Source organism: Scyliorhinus canicula, chromosome 3 (assembly GCF_902713615.1).
Source record: "Scyliorhinus canicula chromosome 3, sScyCan1.1, whole genome shotgun sequence".
Lineage (NCBI taxonomy): Eukaryota > Metazoa > Chordata > Chondrichthyes > Carcharhiniformes > Scyliorhinidae > Scyliorhinus > Scyliorhinus canicula.
In genome coordinates, this window is record NC_052148.1 from 275,004,403 (window position 1) to 275,026,464 (window position 22,062).

The window sequence follows — 22,062 nt, forward strand, 5'->3', positions numbered from 1 at the left end:
TGGAGGTTGTCTTATGAGGAAAGGTTAAGCAGGTTGGGTCTATACTCACTGGAGTTTAGAAGAATCAGAGGTGTTCTCATTGAAACATTGAAATACTGAGGGGGCTTGACAGGGTGAACCCAGAGAGATGTTTCCTCTCGTGGGGGAATTTAGAATTAGGAAACAGTTTTAAAATAAGGGGTCTTGCACTTATGGGGAGAAATTTCTTCTCTCAAAGGGTTGTTAGTCTTTCCATTCTCTTCCCCAGACAGAAATGGAGGCTGAGATAGACTTCTAATTGATAAAGGAGTTTAGAGTTATGAGGACAGGGAAGAGAGTGGAGTTAAGGCCACAACAGATCAGCTCTGATCATATTGAATGGCGGAGCAGGTTCGAAGGGCCGAATGGCCTACTCCTATTTCTCATGATCCTATGAGATCAAACAACGCATGCAAACCTAGGAGCTGAGAGTCACTGGGTTACCAGTTGGCATTGTTGAACACCAGCAATCTAGCTATTTTTATTTATCCAATTAAACAGATATTTACAGGGGTGGGGGGGGTCACGAGATGTAGTGTAGGAGGCGGAGTGGCTGCGTTTTCGCAAGCTCTGAGCTCTCGGTCTCAGCTCTCGGGGGGCAGAGATGATTGGTGCTCATACAGATGATCTGCAAGATATCCGAGAGAATGGATGAAGTGGAGAAGAGAATCCTATCAGTCAATAGGGCAGTTTCCTTTGTGGGAACACACCATCAGTCCTTGTAAATCCTGCTGCACAGTATCCTGGTTGATTCGGGGAGATGGGGCCAGACAAGGAGTATTCGTGCCCTGCCTCCCGCGGAGAGCTGGGGTGAATTCCCGTCCGAATTGGAGAACTGGGGGCCATGCTTTCACAATCTCGATTTGAAGGCTGGGTGTTTTGAGTTCGATGGAGCACATTGTATCCAGTCTTCAAGGCCTGGGGTCAGTTGGAAGCCCTGCCCCTGGTCTTATGCTGCCTGGTCCTTTGTGTTTGTTGAGAAGGTTTGGAAGCAGGCAGAGTGTCATGTGTTCGCCTCCCGCCCGGGCCCAGATTTCTCTTTACCAGGGCTCTGGGGCAACAACATGATCCTGGGGCTTCGGTGAAACTCTGGATGGATGCTGTTCGACCTTCCTGTCCTGGCATTGCCCTTTCCAAGCTCTGTGAACCACGATATTATCCTGCAGTTCATCAATAATCTTGAACTTTGTTCCCTTGATTACACTTCGGATTTTGTGTTATGCCTTTTACCCTGACACGGGATATATGATGTATGAACACAGAGGTGTTTGTCACCTGTTATATTATGAGAATCATGTGGAGTTGGTTGTATAACATGAGGGTTGTGCAGTAGTTCCTACTTTGTTTTATGTGCTGCAATCCTTGCTTTTATACTGAGGGAGTATATATTTTTTAGGTAACCTTCGCTTTATTTGTAGATAAGATGAGTAGCGCCACAGGAGGGTGGCAGGTAGATGGTTTGGAGGTTGTTGCTATGGATTTATAAGTCCTCATTGTGGGTGAGGAAGACCCCCGTTATTCTGGGATTAAGGAATCCTTGCTGGTCTCCTATGAATGTACAGGCAGAAGACCGGGTTCCTTCTGTTTTGGTTGGCACCTCTGGTGTTGGGAGTAGAGGGGGAATGTGTACTGGTGCATGCCTGAGCATAGGTGGTTAATCCTTGGATATCTAGCCTTTCTGGCGTTGGTCTTTTATAATTATTTGGCTGTGCGAGTAGTGGCAGTGGTCACATGATTGAGTAGGATAGAGCAGTAGTAACTGTGTTTATCTGGGGGTTCCTGGACTGCTCTCCTTCTTGAGATTAGGTACCCCTGGGATGTAGTATCCTGCTGGCTGAGGGGCCTCAATGGAGTCTGAGTGCTTTGTTTCAGCGCTGTTGGAGGTTTTCCTCAGATGGAGGAGTAGTCGCTCTCCTCCAAGTGGCCTTGCACAGGGACTTCCAAACTGTCCTCCTTCTGGAGGCTGGGCTCCCCTGGGGAGAGGGCAGTTATGCTACTCTGTCCCAGCTATTCTTTTTGCGAAAGTGTACATTGCTAGATCTTGTCGGACGCCTATTGGCTAATTCTGGTCTTCCCCCTCTGGGGTTTTCTTTCTTCATCTGGGTAGGTGAGGCGCTGACACAGGCTCCGATTTGTTATATTTAACCCTAGACGGTTTCCCTTATCTTGTTGGGGCGAGGAGAGCTGTATCTCCCTGCGCGATATACCGTTGATGCGTGTACTGATTAAGACCATAAGACATTGGAGCAGAATTAGGCCATTCAGCCCATCAAGCTTGCTCCATCATTCAATCATGGCTGATACGTTTCTCATCCCCATTCTCCTGCCTTGTCCCCATAACCCCTGATCTCCTTATTAATGAAGATTATTCTTCTTCGTGTCGGTAGGTTTCCTCGGTGGAAAACAGTTTCTGTTTTCCGGCGTTCACTGCCAAGTCACGTCTTGTATCAATGGCGACATCCTATTACCCCTTCTCTTGGGCTTGTTTGGAGATCTTGAGAGGCTGAGTTAGTTTTTTTTTCACCCCATAAGGAATCTTGTACATTGCGTAGCTTTCTTTTGTGCCTTATGGAGGAGGACGTGCACCATAGAGCCATGTGCTCATGAACTTTCGTGGTATCGTGAGATCCACTAATCTTTTTGGTATCCTTTCATTTTCTGTGTGAAGGGAGATGCCGACTGCAACAATTACAATGTTTGATGATCTAAACCAATTGTATTGAACCAGATTTTGGGCATTTGCTGCATCTTGCGGTTATATTTAAAATCTCTCCTCAGAACTAATAACTTTGCAGATTTTTTTCTGGATGTCCCTTTCTTTATTTTGGGGTTAAACAGTCATTGGCTGGCTCCTGCAGAGGTACAGGCACATCTCATATCCAAGAAAAAGATGTGATAATGTGTAACTGGTGCCTCTGGAAATCTGGCGATGGGGGGGGTGGGGGGAGTCACGCTTTGGTGCACACCCAAAGGGCCGCAAAAATCTTATCCTATATTTTATTTGGTTGTATGAGGAATTGTTACACATGAAGGTGTGCACCATTTTACCATGTTTCGTGGCTTTTCTTCCCCATTCTACAACTTATCCACCCACCGTCTTTCCTTTATAAATAGAGGCATCAATTTTAATGATTAAGCCAAACCAATTATGTTGGTGTTCTCCTGTCTTTTTCTGTACTTATTTGCATGGAGCATTAATGCTGTACTTTGCCAGTTTTGAGAGTTTGTTGCATTATTGTAAAAATGGGAAAAAACTCTAATAAAAAAAAATATATATATATATATATATATGTACGTAAAAAATAGGTATTTATATGTACAGAACCCAGTATCCAACGACCAATAATGCACTTACAATCGAATAAAAAAAATAGGAAGGGTACTAACTCCAAGGAGTTTCCATTTCATTATCACAAGTTCCAAATATTAAATTATTCTGAAAAGGTACAATTGATTAGGTAGCTACCTGAGTAAGGTAAAGTGTATCTTTAAGGTTCTGCAGGGGATTCTCTGCGTGAGAAAGGTTAAAGTGCATCTGAGTTTGGTACAGCAATATCTTGTTGCCAGCTTTCTGGTGCTGTCGATGATCCATGAAAGGACTATTGTAATACCAGTCTTCAGGCGATGAAACCTTGTCAAATAAAAATTAACAGAAACTTGAGTTCATTCATTTTCCTCTCAGACACAACATTCCCTAAAATATTTAGATTACCCTCATGGCCAGTCTGTCTTCACAAAAGTGATGATATACAGATCATAGAATCCCTATAGTGCAAGAGGCAATTCAGCCCATCGAGTCTGCACCAGCCCTATCCCCGTAGCCCAGTAGCAACCCTTCTGGATACTCAGGGACAATTTAGCATGGCCAATCCACCCAACCTGCACATCTTTGGACTGTGGGAGGAAACTGGAGCAGCCGGGGGAAATCCACACAGACACAGGGAGAACGTGCAGACTCCACACAGTCACCTGAGGTCGGAATTGAATCCGGGTCCCTGGAACAGTGAGGCAGCAGTGCTAACCACTGTGCCACCGTGTCACCATTATATTCTTCGAATATAATTTGTGACAAAGCTATTTTCCTTTACTTCAGGAAAATAAAAAGGAAAAGTGCAAAGAGTTTCAGGTGTATTCCAAATATATAGCATCAAAGAACCTCGTGGATCAGAAGTGGGCTGGTTTTTGATGCACTGCTGCTTAAAGGCTTAAACTTCCGATGAGGCATCATCTATAGTTCTGACCTTAAACTTCTGTGAACCAGAGCAATAGGAACATTCTCAGGTTGAATCCTCAGACTGATTTTAAACAGGGCAGTAGTGGAACTGACTGCAGCATTCCTAGCTTTTTAATAATTACTAACATAAAATCCCCACGTTTTACTTTTCGAGGCATTCTATAAATGCAAGTTGTTATGTAAAAGTACATCAGGATGGATTTGTCCCTCACTCAGCAGCTTTCAGTCGTCACTGTTCAGATTCCCAGTCTACTTGGGTAACATACTGAAGGCCAAACCCTGTGTGGCAGTCAATGCTTTCAGGAGAGAAGGGACTGGGGAGGATTAAAAAAACAACACAGGTTCCTCTTCCATGATCCAATTCAGATAACTGTCCCAAACTCAGAAAAAAAGAACACTGTTCAATAAAAAAGACAATGTTTAGCCAATGCAACTATACGTTTACTCAAAACATTTTAAAGAGTCAACTGCAGTTAATGGAAGGACATTTAAATGTATTTAATCCATTACTCAGTAAAGATTGCAACCATAAACCATGTGCTTAAATGGAATGTGCTGCCTTAACAGGTGGTGGAAGCAGTTTCGTAACTTTCAGAAGGGAATCTGATATATATTTGAAAATGAAAACACTTGCAGGCTATGGGGAACGGGCAGGGGGCATGTGACTAACTGGATAAGCTCTTTCAAAGCGCTGGCAGAGGCATGATGGACTGAATGGCCCTCCTTTTGTACCATCCAGTTCAATGCTAACTTTTCATCGCCAACATTCCCAAGGCAGGAATACTGAAATTCTCAATATGGCGAGTGCCTTTGCAAAGTGTCTGCTTCAGGAGCATTGAAGGTTGACCCTTACGGACGCAGTGTAACATTGTCGACTGACATCAAGAATTGCTAACTGTGTGAAGCCAGGTGGCAGTAACAGAGAGACACTGATCACCAGTTTCACAAGACTCTTATTACATTGCTACACCATCTCCTTGCTCACGCACAAACTAACATTAGTACAAGTTACACAACAAACAAGAATGGCTATTTCTGTATGTAACAAGACAAAGGTAACAACACATCTAGCATTGAATTCATGCCCTTCACCACTAAAGCTAGTTTTAGATATCAAGAGAAAAGCTCAAGTGACTAAAAACAGAAAAGCACCTCTGTTAAATTTCCAAATCAGCAGTCACCCAGAACAATTTCAACATTCAAAATAACAGTGACTAATGAAATCTCAACAGTTTCTGCAAAGCAAGAGATGCAGACAGATTCAGCTCAGATGATCATGGGTAGAATTGGATAATGCTGCATGATGAACATGGTTTATTGGAATTATTTCAATTAGTTAAAAGGAAACTGACACCATTTAATCACATGATTTGTTTATTTGTCCAGGGATTCCAAACAATAATTTCTAGCCATTGAAATTAAAGAAATAGATTCATTTTTACTGACCCTTTCCAAAGAAGAGAAGGATGGCCAAGATTGGAAGCCGTATTCAGATGCAAATCTTGTTTTTGGGAAAAGTGTCCAGTCCCAGCAGTCTGCTATGTAATTATAATAATGAACATCACCATAATGGACATCGTAAGGGTTGTTGGCAACCCACTTCTCCTGAACCGATTCTTCCCCATTAGTGGGACTTGAAGTAATATAAGGGCGACTTCTGTCCTCCTGGAAACGGATTGTAAATATTAGTCAAGTACGATGAAGTCTCGAAATAAATACTAAGAGCTGGAAAGAAGCAGGTCTTGTGGCATCTGTGAGGGGGGGGGGGGGGGGTGAAGAGAGAGAGAGAGACAGCCACAGAGAGAGAGACAGAGAGAGACAGAGTTAACGTTTCAGTCCATTATCATCCATCAGAACTTGTTTCTCCACAGATACTGCCTGGCTTGCTGAGTGTCAGTAGCATTGTGTTTAATTTTAAAGTACTTTGTTTTTATAAAAATATACGAAATATAGCTAAATGGCTTATATTGTCTTTCATGGGCAAATTTGGTTCCTATTCCATAATAAATAGGCTGTTGCACAAAGCTATGAAGATGCACACTTCAATAAACAAGGGAGCGAAAGGTTATGGAGGTAGGTGGGAATCTGCAGCTGAGGTTACAATCAGATTAGCCATGTCTTATTGAATGGCAGAGCAGGCTCGAGGGGCAGAGTGGCCTCCTCTTGCTCCTAATTCAATGTTTATATGTACTGCATCTATGTACTGCATCTCCAATAACATTGAACCTCCCAAAAAACAGGTTTTGCTGACAACATACTGACAATGACCACCTGCTGGTACAGTGTTGATGTTGTTATAAATAGAGTGAGGGATTTTGCTTGATCTTTTACAAGAATTCCAGACTGACACTGCCCATCTCTACTGATTCATGGACAGCTTTGTGAATCTCGTCTAGAGCCACCAGAGCACAGAGACAAAGCGAACATTACTCTCAATAGGAGCTCATCACAAGCACATGGGAGACATTTTCACTGAATCAACCTAGGCTGGAATCAGAACCAGGTCACAGAGATGAGTTAGTCGTGAACTAACCCATTAGTCACTCAATCTCAGCACTCTAGGTCAAATATCTGTGTAAAATCAGTTTGGATTCTGGAGAAGCAACTAAAGAATGTTCAGAAAGGCATATACATTGGCTGAAGTGTTGTATGTGACGTGCTACAGTTATTTAAAACTCTGACTCGGCCCCACCTACAGTAACTATTCACTTCTGAGCACCACACTTCAGGGAATGTATACTGGCCTTGGAAGGGGTGCAGTGTACATTCACCAGACCAGTACTATAATTAGGAGAACAGGCTTAAGATCTTCAGGAATGTGTTTTAAGATTATATCAAATACAGCTATTTAAGAGGAAGTTAGAGAACACATGAGAAATACGGGTATAGGACCATATGTAAATAGGATAAGATGAAATAGGGATGAGGCTTATGTGAAATACAAACGCTAGCATGAAATTGTTGCTGTGCTGTAAATCCTTCTGTAATAACCAATCCATAGGTTGCATTAATTTAACAATTGGCACAAATTTCCTGTCACCGATAATCGTGTTGGAAATTAGTTGAAAAAACTTATTTCATACATAAACTGGTTGCTTACCTTGAGCACAATTTCTCTAATAGTATTAACATAGAATTGTACATAGTCATTGAGGTACAGTGTGGTTTTTGTTGGTGGAATACCAAACCAATTAAATGCAAGTGCAGCCTCATTTTCATTGTTTCCACTCCAGATTATGATGGATGGATGGGATTTTAGTCGGCGGATCTGAAGGGAAAGAGAAGCAAAAACTTACTTCAAGCCAAAGAAGTAAAGACATTTGTGCATTCTGATACCTGTAAAGAATTACAGGGCTGCAAATGTAACTGATACAAAGAGGTGACTGCGAGGATCTTTAACTGGAAAGCAGGCCAGGGTTCCTCCAGAGGGATGAAGAGATTATTAGATCTCATGCTACAGAAAGTGTGTTAAAACGTATGAATGGAATAGTCTGTGTTGCAATAGTGGACAAAAGCATTTTTGGTTGGTGATTTCCAAAGTAACACAAACTTTAGCCTGAATATGTTCAAGAAGAGTTTAAGATCAGTGTTTAATCTGACCCATGAGTCAGAGAGTATTACAGCACGGAAAGAGGCCCGTAGACCCATCGCATCCGCACCGATTATACCAACAAGGTGCAAAGGGCCTGTACGTAGAACTGATAAGTGGTCTGGTGCATGGAATGTAACGGGTGCAAAAAGAAGTACAAACTACAATTAAAAGAATTACAAATTATTTGAATTAAAAGATGAAGAAAATGGCCATTGTTTACGCTCTGCCAACTACCCTATTGAGAGCATCGAGTTAAAATACTGGGTGTGGTCAAGCTCTGACATTCGACTGGCCAAGTGTTCTGATTAAGAGAGGGGAATGTGTAACAAGACTCGGGTTTCCTCGTGCACCAGTCACTGAAGGTAAGCATGCAGGTACTGATGTGTTGGGTACTCTGGATCTGTGGAGACTGTGTTTACCTCAGCAGTGACACATACAGGCTACCAACACTTGAAATAGTACAACACTATTTTATTAAGCTAGGAACTGTTGAAGATACTTTCACTGTGGGTCGACACTATGTTAGATTAAACTGAAGATCTATGCCTATCCTGACCAGTCTAGACTATCAGCACATGGTAAAGATCTGTGCTACAAGCTGTGAGCTCTGTCCTTCTTAGAGGCTGCATCCCGAATGAGCGGGAAAACTAGTGCCCTCTGTCTTTATAGTGAGTGTGTTCTAACTGGTGATTGGCTGCGGTGTTGTGTGTGTTGATTGGTCTTGCTGTGTGTCAATCAGTGTGTGTCTGCACCATGATATACAGATGTGTATATTATGACATCTCCCCTTTTATTAAAAAAATGTGTGATTGTGGTAATAAATAATGTGTAGTGAGAATGTTCCTAACTACGTGTGGAATGTGAAGGCATATTTACAAGACTATGTACATAAAAACTAAGCTATTTACATGGGAAGGTGTCTAGTGCAGATGAACAGTATGCAACAAAATAGTAACTAGAGCAACATTATATATAAACCAGTGAATCGATCAAATAAATCAACAAAACAATTCAGAGAGTCCATGAATTCGAAAAGTTCATAAATTTAGTCTCTGAAGTGACGACGAATTCTGGTTGACCGCCTCAAGGGTGGGTCGAGAGCCGCCGGTGCGTCAGAGTCAGAGGGTGGCAGAGCGACAGGGAGCTCTGCAAAGTCCATGGCGGGGTCATCATGATGGCAAGGCGAGACCTGAAGTTCATGCGGCGAGCGCGGGATGAGACGAAGTGCACGCCGATTGCGTCGCAGAAGAGAGCCATCCGGTAGACAAACCAGAACCGAACGGGGGGGCCACTTGTCGGAGGACGACAGCGGTGGCAGTCCAGCCACCATCTGGAAGATGGACGCGGACGTTGTCATCGGGAGCCAGAGCAGGAAGATCAGTTGCACGGGAGTCATAGGCCGCTTTGTGCTGGGCACGAGACAGCTGCATCCGGCGAAGGACCGGAACATGGTCGAGGTCTGGGACATGGATGGATGGCACCGTCGTCCGCAGCGTGCGATTCATGAGTAGTTGAGCTGGTGACAGGCCAGTGGGCAAGGGGGCAGAGCGGTAGGCCAGCAAGGCAAGGTAAAAATCAGACCCAGCATCAACTGCCTTGCATAGGAGCCGTTTGACGATATGTACTCCCTTCTCTGCTTTGCCGTTGGATTGGGGGTACAGGGGACTGGACGTGACATGTGCAAAATTGTATCGCCTGGCAAAGTTGGACCACTCTTGGCTGGCGAAACAGGGGCCATTGTCGGACATGACCGTGAGCGGGATGCCGTGTCGAGCAAAGGTTTCCTTACATGCACGAATGACTGCAGCTGAGGTGAGGTTGTGCAACCTTACCACCTCCGGGTAATTCGAGAAGTAGTCCATGATTAGGATGTAGTCTCGACCAATCGCATGGAACAGGTCGATGCCCACCTTGGTCCAGGGCGACGTGATTAACTCATGGGGCTGCATGGTTTCACGTGGTTGCGCCGGCTGGAATCGCTGACATGTTGAGCAGTTGAGCACGGTGTTAGCTATGTCCTCGTTAATCCCAGGCCAGTACACTGCCTCATGGGCCCGTCGGCGGCACTTCTCCACTCCCAGGTGGCCCTCATGGAGCTGTTCTAGGACGAGCTGGCACATGCTGTGCGGGATGACAATGCGGTCCAGTTTTAGAAGAACTCCGTCTACTACTGCCAGATCATCTCTGATTTTATAGAATTGAGGGCATTGGCCCTTGAGCCACCCGTCCGTTAGGTGGCGCATGACACGCTGGAGCAAGGGGTCGGCAGCCGTCTCGCGACGAATCTGGACGAGGTGTTCATCCGAGGCAGGCAGATTGGAGGCAGCGAATGCATCAACCTGGGCATCAACCTGGCAGACAAATCCCGCTGGGTCACATGGAGTGGTGACAGACAGGGAGAGAGCGTCAGCAATGATGGGCTCCTTGCCCGGGGTGTATACCAGCTGGAAGTCATAGCGCCTGAGCTTGGGAAGAATGCGCTGGAGGCGAGGTGTCATGTCGTTAAGGTCGTTTTGTACGATATTGACCAGCGGTCTATGGTCTGTCTCGACGGTGAACTGAGGGAGTCCGTAGACATAATCATGGAATGTAACGACTCCGGTCAGAAGGCCCAGGCACTCCTTTTCAATCTGCGCATAGCGCTGTTCGGTGGGGGTCATCGCACACGACGCGTATGCAACGGGAGCCCATGATGAGGCCTCATCACGTTGAAGGAGCACTGCTCCAATGCCGGATTGACTGGCATCTGTGGAAATTTTGGTCTCCTTGGCTGGGTCAAATAATGCTAAGACCGGGGCCGTGGTCAGCTTCGCCTTGAGTTCCCTCCATTCGTGTTCGTGGGCGGGGAGCCATTGGAAGTCTGTCGTCTTCCTGACCAGGTTCCTGAGAGCCGTGGTGTGAGAGGCGAGGTTAGGGATGACTTTCCCTATGAAGTTGACCATACCCAGGAAGTGGAGGACCGCCTTCTTGTCCTCTGGTGTCTTCATAGCCTTAATGGCAGCTACCTTATCCGCATCCGCCTGCACACCCAACTGGGAGATGTGGTCTCCGAGGAATTTAATTTCTGTTTGACCAAAGGAGCATTTGGCCCTGTTGAAGCGGAGGCCATGTTCATGTATCCGTCTGAAGACGCGCTGGAGGCGATTAACGTGCCCCTGCGGGGTGGTGGACCAGATGATTATGTCGTCCACATAGACGCGAACGCCTTCAATACCTTCCATCATCTGTTCCATAATCCTATGGAACACTTCTGATGCAGAGATGATCCCAAACGGCATTCTGTTGTAGCAATATCTTTCAAAGGGGGTATTAAACGTGCAGAGTTTCCTGCTGGATTCGTCGAGCTGGATCTGCCAGAATCCCTTTGAGGCGTCTAGCTTGGTAAAGAACTTGGCGCGAGCCATCTCACAAGTGAGCTCTTCGCGCTTGGGAATGGGATAGTGTTCTCTCATAATATTGCGGTTGAGGTCCTTGGGATCAATGCATATTCTCAGTTCGCCGCAGGGTTTTTTTACGCATACCATGGAACTGACCCAGTCGGTCGGTTCCGTGACTCTGAAAATCACCCCTTGGTCCTGGAGGTCCTGCAGCTGCTGCTTGAGGCGGTCTTTGAGGGGAGCTGGGACCCTGCGAGGTGCGTGCACCACAGGCATGGCATTTGGTTTCAATAAGATCTTGTAGGTGTACGGGAGCCCTCAAAAACATTGTGGTATTGGTTAATAATGGCATCGAGCTGCGCCCTAAAATCAGTGTCCTGAGAGTCAGACGCGTCAGCAGGAGGTGAACCCTCTGGGCCAAGTTCAACAGCTTACATACCTGCGCACCAAGCAGGGAGGCTTTAGAGGATCCCACTATTTCAAAGGGAAGGATGGCTTTAAGTGACCTGTGCACCACTTCAAGTTGGCATGAACCACTGGCAGCAATAGCATTGCCATTATAATCTAACAGCTGGTAGGCTGATGGCAGGATGGTTGGCTTGACACGGAGGCTTTGGAGGTCAGACCGCGCAATGAGATTGGCGGAGGCGCCGGTGTCCAGGCGGAATTGGATTCGGGATTGGTTGACCGTGAGGGTGGCACACACTCGTCGTCCGGTTCAATGCTGTATACCGGTAGAGGCTGGACTTTTTGCTTCGGGGCTTTGGTAATGATACCGACTCGAAAAGGTGCTTTTGGGTCCTCGGTGTCAATGTCAGGCAGCAGGTCAGAATCGGGTTCGGTGACTGTGGGTTGGATGGCGCGGACATCCCCGCGTAGCTGGTTGGAGCGACGAAAGTTGGCAGGCGGAGCGACGAGAGTTGGCAGGCGGAGCGACGCGAGTTGGCAGGCGGAGCGACGCGAGTTGGCAGGCGGAGCGACGAGAGTTGGCAGGCGGAGCGACGAGAGTTGGCAGGCTGAGCGACGAGAGTTGGCAGGCTGAGCGACGAGAGTTGGCAGGCTGAGCGACGTGAGTTGGCAGGCGGAGCGACGAGAGTTGGCAGGCTGAGCGACGTGAGTTGGCAGGCGGAGCGACGAGAGTTGGCAGGCGGAGCGACGAGAGTTGGCAGGCGGAGCGACGCGAGTTGGCAGGCGGAGCGACGAGAGTTGGCAGGCGGAGCGACGAGAGTTGGCAGGCGGAGCGACGAGAGTTGGCAGGCGGAGCGACGAGAGTTGGCAGGCGGAGCGGTGAGAGTTGGCAGGCGGAGCGGTGAGAGTGGGCAGGCGGAGCGGTGAGAGTGGGCAGGCGGAGCGGTGAGAGTGGGCAGGCGGAGCGGTGAGAGTGGGCAGGCGGAGCGGTGAGAGTTGGCAGGCGGAGCGGTGAGAGTTGGCAGGCGGAGCGGTGAGAGTTGGCAGGCGGAGCGACGAGAGTTGGCAGGCGGAGCGACGAGAGTTGGCAGGCTGAGCAGACCTGCATAAAGCAGCATAGTGGCCAAGTTTGCCACATTGTAGGCAGCGTCGGGATTTTGCAGGACATTGCCGCTTTAAGTGAGCGGAGCCACAGTTGCCGCACGTTGTAGCGTCAGTACACTCGTTGCGCAACCTGCGCAGTGCGATCGTCAGCGTCGCCGTCCCCTCGTTCAGTGCGAGCATGCACGAGAGGCCGTGAAAAGCACGCGAAATGGCCGCCCTCATCCAGGCTGATGCCCTGGAGTTGCTTGGTTGCTTGGACCCATTCTGCCTCGTGAGGGCCTTGCCGCGCCGTTTCAGTCGCTTGGATGTGTGAATACCGATTAGTGGCGTGTTCATGCAGCACGCAGGTCTCGATGGCAATCGCTAGGGTGAGCTGTTTAACCTTGAGGAGCTGCCGGCGTAGGGGGTCCAACTGAACACCGAAAACGTGGCGAGGCCATTCACCTAAGGAAGGAGCTGCGCTCCGAAAGCTCGTGTTTGAATCAAACCTGTTGGACTTTAACCTGGTGTTGTAAGACTTCTTACTGTGCTCACCCCAGTCCAACGCCGGCATCTCCACATCATGGCTTCTTAGAGGCTGCATCCCGAATGACCGGGAAAACTAGTGCCCTCTGTCTTTATAGTGAGTGTGTTCTAACTGGTGATTGGCTGCGGTGTTGTGTGTGTTGAATGGTCTTGCAGTGTGTCAATCAGTGTGTGTCTGCACCATGATATACTGATGTGTATATTATGACAGGTACAGCAGGCGGTAAAGAAGGCAAATGGTATGTTGGCCTTCATTGCGAGAGGATTAGAGTACAGGAGCAGGGATGTCTTGCTGCAATTATACAGGGCCTTGGTGAGGCCACAACTGGAATAGTGTAAGCAATTTGGTCTCCTTACCTGAGGAAGGATGTTATTGCTGTGGAGGGAGTGCAGCAAAGGTTGGCCAGAGTAATTCCTGGGATGGCAGGACTGACATAACAGTAGAGATTGAGTCGATTAGGATGATATTTGCTGGAGTTTAGAATAATGCGGGAGGATGCCAAAGAAATCAGAAAATACTAACAGGACTAGCCAGGGTAGATGTAGAAAGGGTGTTCCTGATGGTGGGGGAGTCCAGAACCAGGGGTCACAGTCTGAGGATACAGGGTATACTGAGATCAGGAGAGCTTTCTTCACCCAGAGAGTGGGGGCCTGTGGAATTTGTTACCACAGAGAGTTGAGACCAGAACAAAGAGGTTTTTCAAGGAGTTAGATCTAGCTCTTGGGACGAAAGGGATCAAAGGATATGGGGGAGGGGGGGGGCATATATCCACACACCCATATACCCACACACACCCATATACGCACCCACACACACACCCATATAACCACACACCCACATACACACCCATATACCCACACACACATACACACCCATATACCCACACACATACATACACACACATATACCCACACACATATATACACACCCATATACCCACACACACACCCATATACCCACACACATACATACACACCCATATAACCACACACCCACATACACACCCATATACCCACACACATACATACACACCCATATACCCACACACCCACATACACACCCATATACCCACACACATACATACACACCCATATAACCACACACCCACATACACACCCATATACCCACACACATACATACACACCCATATACCCACACACCCACATACACACCCATATACCCACACACACATACACACCCATATACCCACACTCATACATACACACCCATATACCCACACACCCACATACACACCCATATACCCACACACCCACATACACACCCATATACCCACACACACACACACACCCATATACCCACACACATACATACACACCCATATACCCACACATACATACACACCCATATAACCACACACCCACATACACACCCATATACCCACACACATACATACCCATGTACCCACACACACACATGTATACACCCCATATACCCACACACACACCCATATACCCACACACACCCATATACCCACACACACACACACACCCATATACCCACACACACACCCATATACCCACACACACACCCATATACCCACACACCCATATACCCACACACACACCCATATACCCACACACACACACCCATATACCCACACACACACACACCCATATTCCCACACACACCCATATACCCACACACACACCCATATACCCACACACACACCCATATACCCACACACATACACACCCATATACCCACACACACACACACCCATATACCCACACACACCCATATATCCACACACACCCATATACCCACACACACCCATATACACACACACACCCATATACCCACACACCCATATACCCACACACACCCATATACCCACACACACCCATATACCCACACACACACGCCCATATACCCACACACACACGCCCATATACCCACACACGCCCATATACCCACACACACACCCATATACCCACGCACACACACCCATATACCCACACACACACCCATATACCCACACACACACACCCATATACCCACACACACACACCCATATACCCACACACACACACCCATATACCCACACACACCCATATACCCACACACACACACCCATATACCCACACATCCCCATATACCCACACACATGCCCATATACCCACACACACACACACACCCATATACCCACACACACACACCCATATACCCACACACCCATATACCGTCACACACACCCATATACCCACACACACACCCATATACCCACACACACACACACCCATATACCCACACACACACCCATATACCCACACACACACCCATATACCCACACACATACACACCCATATACCCACACACCCATATACCCACAAACACCCATATACCCACACATACACACCCATATACCCACACACATACACACCCATGTACCCACACACCCATATAGCCACACACCCATATAGCCACACACACACCCATATACCCACACACATACATACCCATGTACCCACACACGTATACACCCCATATACCCACACACACACCCATACACCCACACATACACACCCATATACCCACACACTCATACATACATATGTACCCACACACACACTTGAACACCCATATACCCACACACACTTCCACCCCATATACCCACACACTTCCACCCCATATACCCACACACACACCTGCACACCCATATACCCACACACACACTTACACACCCATATACCCCCACACACACACGTATACACCCCATATACCCACACACACACCCATATACCCACACACACACCCATATACCCACACACACACCCACCCATACACCCATATACCCACACGTACACCCACCCACATACCCACACACACTTTCACACGACAGACAAGTTTGCAGACGACACAAAGGTTGGTGGAATTGTGGATAGCGATGAGGACTGTCAGAGGATACAGCAGGGTTTAGATTGTTTGGAGACTTGGGCAGAGAGATGGCAGTTGGAAATTTCTCATCAAAGAATTCAAGAAGTCTTGCTAATTTCTGGGAATAAGTGTTTGGTGGATAGAAAGATTATTTGGAAGTTTCACTGACAGTTCGCACATCCGACGCCACAAACTGAAAGCTTTACTGCTGGATGCTGGAGTGCTTGAAAAGAAAACCTTATTGACGAAGTCACGGCTCGATGTGAAATTTGTCTGAAATATAGAAAGACGCCACCAGCCAGGGAGTTTAACGATGCAGTGGCAATGGATTTAAATCTGAGGAAGGAGCTGTGCTCTGAAAGCTAGTGATTCGAAACAAACTTGTTGGACTTTAACCTGGTGTTGTAAGACTTCTTATTATACCATTACAAAGAGAGAGTGGAGGTGCTGTGCACGTCACAATATACTGGGCAATTATGAGCAGCCAACTATGGCAAATAGAGAATTGATTGATGATGATGTAACACAAAGCGCAAGATTACGGTTATTTATTAAAAATGACAACTACTTTGTCCCAAAGTAGGGACAAAGGTAACATACATGCCCAGAAAGGCCATTGTGTGAATCAATGAACCTTCATAGGAAGAACAGGAAATATAAACATAAGTTAAACGTGCAGGATGAGGGTTTAGGAGATCAGACCCTTGGGTTGGAAAGATGTTTTAGTCTGCCAGTCAAAGAAATGATCACAAACCTAGGTGACAGTAACAGGGTACGCACTGCACTAGAACGCTGTGCTAGGTGACAGTAACAGGGTACGCACTGCACTAGAACGCTGTGCTAGGTGACAGTAACAGGGTACGCACTGCACTAGAACGCTGTGCTAGGTAACAGTAACAGGGTATGGACTGCATTAGAACGCTGTGCTAGGTGACAGTAACAGGGTACGCACTGCACTAGAATGCTGTGCTAGGTGACAGTAACAGGGTACGCACTGCACTAGAACGCTGTGCTAGGTGACAGTAACAGGGTATGGACTGCACTAGAACGCTGTGCTAGGTGACAGTAACAGGGTACGCACTGCACTAGAACGCTGTGCTAGGTGACAGAAACAGGGTATGGACTGCATTAGAACGCTGTGCTAGGTGACAGAAACAGGGTACGCACTGCACTAGAACGCTGTGCTAGGTGACAGAAACAGGGTATGGACTGCATTAGAACGCTGTGCTAGGTGACAGAAACAGGGTACGCACTGCACTAGAACGCTGTGCTAGGTGACAGTAACAGGGTACGCACTGCACTAGAACGCTGTGCTAGGTGACAGAAACAGGGTACGCACTGCACTAGAACGCTGTGCTAGGTGACAGAAACAGGGTATGGACTGCATTAGAACGCTGTGCTAGGTGACAGAAACAGGGTACGCACTGCACTAGAACGCTGTGCTAGGTGACAGTAACAGGGTACGCACTGCACTAGAACGCTGTGCTAGGTGACAGTAACAGGGTATGCACTGCACTAGAACGCTGTGCTAGGTGACAGAAACAGGGTATGGACTGCATTAGAACGCTGTGCTAGGTGACAGAAACAGAGTACGCACTGCATTAGAACGCTGTGCTAGGTGACAGAAACAGGGTACGCACTGCACTAGAACGCTGTGCTAGGTGACAGAAACAGAGTACGCACTGCATTAGAACGCTGTGCTAGGTGACAGAAACAGAGTATGGACTGCATTAGAATGCTGTGCTAGGTGACAGAAACAGGGTACGCACTGCACTAGAACGCTGTGCTAGGTGACAGAAACAGGGTACGCACTGCACTAGAACGCTGTGCTAGGTGACAGTAACAGGGTATGGACTGCACTAGAACGCTGTGCTAGGTGACAGAAACAGGGTACGCACTGCACTAGAACGCTGTGCTAGGTGACAGAAACAGGGTACGCACTGCACTAGAACGCTGTGCTAGGTGACAGAAACAGGGTACGCACTGCACTAGAACGCTGTGCTAGGTGACAGAAACAGAGTATGGACTGCATTAGAATGCTGTGCTAGGTGACAGAAACAGGGTATGCACTGCATTAGAACGCTGTGCTAGGTAACAGTAACAGGGTACGCACTGCACTAGAACGCTGTGCTAGGTGACAGAAACAGAGTATGGACTGCATTAGAATGCTGTGCTCCTCAGAAAAAAATTAAAGGCTCAGAGAAACTGCAAGGATCAAAAGTGCACAAAAAAATTGCAGAATACATGAAACAGCAATAAAATAGAAATCAGACTCTCCAATAAGAGCGCATATTCTGAAGATGAGCACCTATTAGAAACATTACTCCATTATCTACTGACTTATAAATCAAAGCTCTTTAACTATAATGGAGTGATTAATACATTGGAAAGTTGCATCAAGTTCTTAAAGAGTGTGGAATTGTTGTATGATCAAAATTAAAATTAAAATGATCTCAAAGTTAAAATAATTCAGTCAACATTTGTGCATTACTTAAACGTCACCATTGTCTCGATTTGCTTTGTTACACAGAACTCTAAATCAGTGTTTTTCAAACTTTGTTTCCGGGGACCCATTTTTACCAACCAGCCAACCTTCGGGACCCAACCCTTTGACCTTCACGACCCACGGCGACCGACCTTCACGGCCCACGCCGGCCGACCTTCCCAGTCGACCTTCGCGATCCACCCCAGCCGACCTTCGCGACCCACCCCAGCCAACCTTCGCGACCCACGCCGGCCGACCTTCGCGACCAACGCCAGCCGACCTTCGGGGCCCACGCTGGCCGACCTTCGGGGCCGACGCTGGCCGACCTTCGCGGCCCACGCCGGCCGACCTTCGCGGCCCTCGCCGGCCGACCTTCGCGACCCACGCCGGCCGACCTTCGCGACCCAGGCCGGCCGACCTTCGCGGCCCACGCCGGCCGACCTTCGCGGCCCTCGCCGGCCGACCTTCGCGACCCACGCCGGCCGACCTTCGCGACCCAGGCCGGCCGACCTTCGCGACCCAGGCCGGCCGACCTTCGCGGCCCATGCCGGCAGACCTTCGCGGCCCACGCCGGCCGACCTTCGCGGCCCACCATTTTCTCTTACCTTGTAATGTTTAGGTGAAATGTGATGAACTTTCAATTTCGAGAGGATGAAAACATTTTCAGTTTCTGCATTTTTTCCCTATAAAATTTTATCAAACAAAAACTCCAAACTTGTAAAAAAAAGGCTGCAACCGTATTAAAACAATGTTGCCGCACTGTGCATGCGTGCCCGCTCATCGATGCGCAGGCGTACTGATGAGCGCCCACGCATGCGCAGAGCGGCTGCATTTTTAAAATAAGTTCGTGGCCATTTTGTAGGTCGCTTGCAGCTGGCTGCTGAGGCTGTTGCGTGCGGTTTTGCGTGATCGGGAGCGCCGCAGCAGACGGCTCTGCGACCCTCCCAACACCCGCCCACGACCCAGCCGCAGGTCGCACCCCCGACTTTGACAATGCCTGCTCTCGATCACTTCCTTCAGCCTGTCCATCACTATATTTGGTGAAGCTGCTTTCACCTCATTATCTTTGTGAACATCAGACATTGTTGGAAAATATAGAAGCCCGTTAAAATCATCACATGCTTTTAAAAATGTATTAAATTAGATCAGCGTTGGATTTCTTATATGAATTTGTATTTATTTACCTGATGAGTAATTTCTGCCTTCACTGAATCCAAATAGCTCTGGTCAGTCGGATAAAGTGCACAGGCAAACATGAAATCCTGCCAAATCTGAAAAACGAGAGCACGCAAGAAGATATTTAATTAGTAAGAAACCAACTATTGGTAAAGGTTGTTCAGCATTACCTCTTGTGGTCAAACACAGCTCCAGTACATTCTGTCAGTGAATCAGCAATTTCTCAGTCAATAACACTGGAAGTATTCTGAAGGTAATGGGCAAGTACAAAACAGCTATGGATTGTTCACTAGCGAGGAGTGTTAATTTTCATTTTTTCTTCCAGATAGCGGAAAATTTGTGGAAAGGACACAAGCTCAAATCGTGGATTGAAAGCTTAAATTGGAGAACGAGGAAAGGCCATATCAATATTGCTCATCTGCTTACGCAGCAGGAAATGTCCCAAAATGTTTAAAAATAGAAATGGGTGATATGTAATCTGATTTTATGGTATGCTTTATGAATGCAACCCCTTGAGAATTTGAAGACTTCAATTTACATACGATCTAATGTTTCAGAAATTTCCAAACACAAATTACTTCAACGTTACGACAATGACCACAGTGTACACAGCAAGATCCCACAGATACCATTAAGATGAATGACTGGTTAATTTATTTTTGTTGATGGTTGTTCAATGAGAAATGCTGGCCAAACATTTGGGAGAACTTCCACTGCTCTTCCTTAAATGAACAATCATTGAATCATAAAAACTTACAGCAACGGAGGCCAATCAGCCCATTGTAATAGCTCTTTGAAATGGCCAGGGATCTTTTAATAGTGGACTAAACAGGCAGACTGAACCTAATTTAATAAGGAGCACAGGGAGGGGCACAGGGCAATGAGCTCCCCAATTAGACTGATCACCTGGAATGTACGAGGGCAAAATGGGCCGGTCAAGAGGGCATGCGTGTTCGTGCATTTGAGAGGACTGAAGGCGGACGTGGTAATGCTGCAGGAGACGCACCTCAGAGTAGCTGATCAGATTAGATTAAGGAAAGGTTTTGAAACTCGGGATTGGACTCAAAGACTAGAGGGGTCGCGATCCTGATCAACAAGCGAGTGGTGTTTGAGGCGGGAAGAATAGTTTTGGATGGGGGAGGCCGGTACATTATGGTCAGTGGGAAACTGGAGGGGGTGCAGGTGGTGTTAGTAAATGTGTATGCGCCAAATTGGGACGATGTGGAGTTTATAAAGAGGATGCTGGGGAAGGTACCGGACCTGGATTCGCATAAGCTGGTCATGGAAGGGGACTTCAACACAATCATTGACCCTGGTTTAGACCGGTCAAGCTCAAAAATGGGCAGGGTGCCATCAATGGCAAAGGAACTAAAAGGCTTCATGGAGCTGGGGGGGGGGGAGTGTGTGTGTGTGTGTGTGTGTGTGTGTGTGTGTGGATCCATGGAGATTTGGGCAGCCGAGGGTGAAGGTGTTCTCCTTCTACTCACTCATGCATAAAGTGTACTCCCGGTTTGATTTCTATATTCTGAGCAGGGTCTTACTGGCAGGGGTGGTGGACACAGGGTACTTGGCGATCACAATCTCAGACCATGCTCCGCACTGGGTTGACCTGCAGGTTAGTAAAGACAGTAACCAGCGCCCGCACTGGAGGTTAGATGTGGGACTTTTGGCTGACGAAGGGATGTGCGAGCGGCTGAGGAAATGTATTCAGAACTACCTGCAGGTCAACGGCACGGGGGAAATTTCAGCAGCGATGGTCTGGGAGGCATTGAAGGCGGTGGTCAGAGGGGAGCTGATCTCGATACGGGCCCATAGGGAGAAGGTGGACAGGGCAGAGACGGACCGACTGGTAAAGGAGATACTAGAGGTCGACAGGAGGTATGCGGAGACCCCAGAGGCAGGGCTTTTAAGGGAACGACGGAGATTGCAGGCGGAGTTCAGCTTGTTAACCACAGGGAGGGTGGTAGAGCAGCTGAGAAAGGCGAGGGGGACGATCTATGAGTATGGAGAGAAGGCCAGCAGAATGCTTGCACAGCAGCTTAGAAAGAGGGAGGCAGCCGGGAAGATAGGGAAAGTAAATGATGGAGACGGGAACCTGGTTGGAGCCTCAGCAGGGGGTGAATAAGGCGTTTAGGGATTTCTACAGTAGGCTGTACGGGTCGGAACCCCCTCCGGGGCCGGAGGGGATGAGGCACTTCCTAGTGGGGCTGAATTTCCCGAAGGTGGACGGAGAGCTGGTAGAAGGGC

The 22,062-nt window shown here is 47.7% G+C and overlaps 1 protein-coding gene across 1 annotated transcript in view; it reads right to left on the bottom strand.

Moving 5' to 3' along the window:
* manba (mannosidase, beta A, lysosomal) overlaps positions 1-22,062 on the bottom strand; it is a 125,061-nt gene that overhangs the window by 23,697 nt on the left and 79,302 nt on the right. Inside the window, 4 exon segments of the mRNA XM_038792894.1 lie at positions 3,485-3,649; positions 5,699-5,917; positions 7,353-7,520; positions 19,824-19,910. Coding sequence (XP_038648822.1) covers positions 3,485-3,649; positions 5,699-5,917; positions 7,353-7,520; positions 19,824-19,910 — 639 coding nt within the window.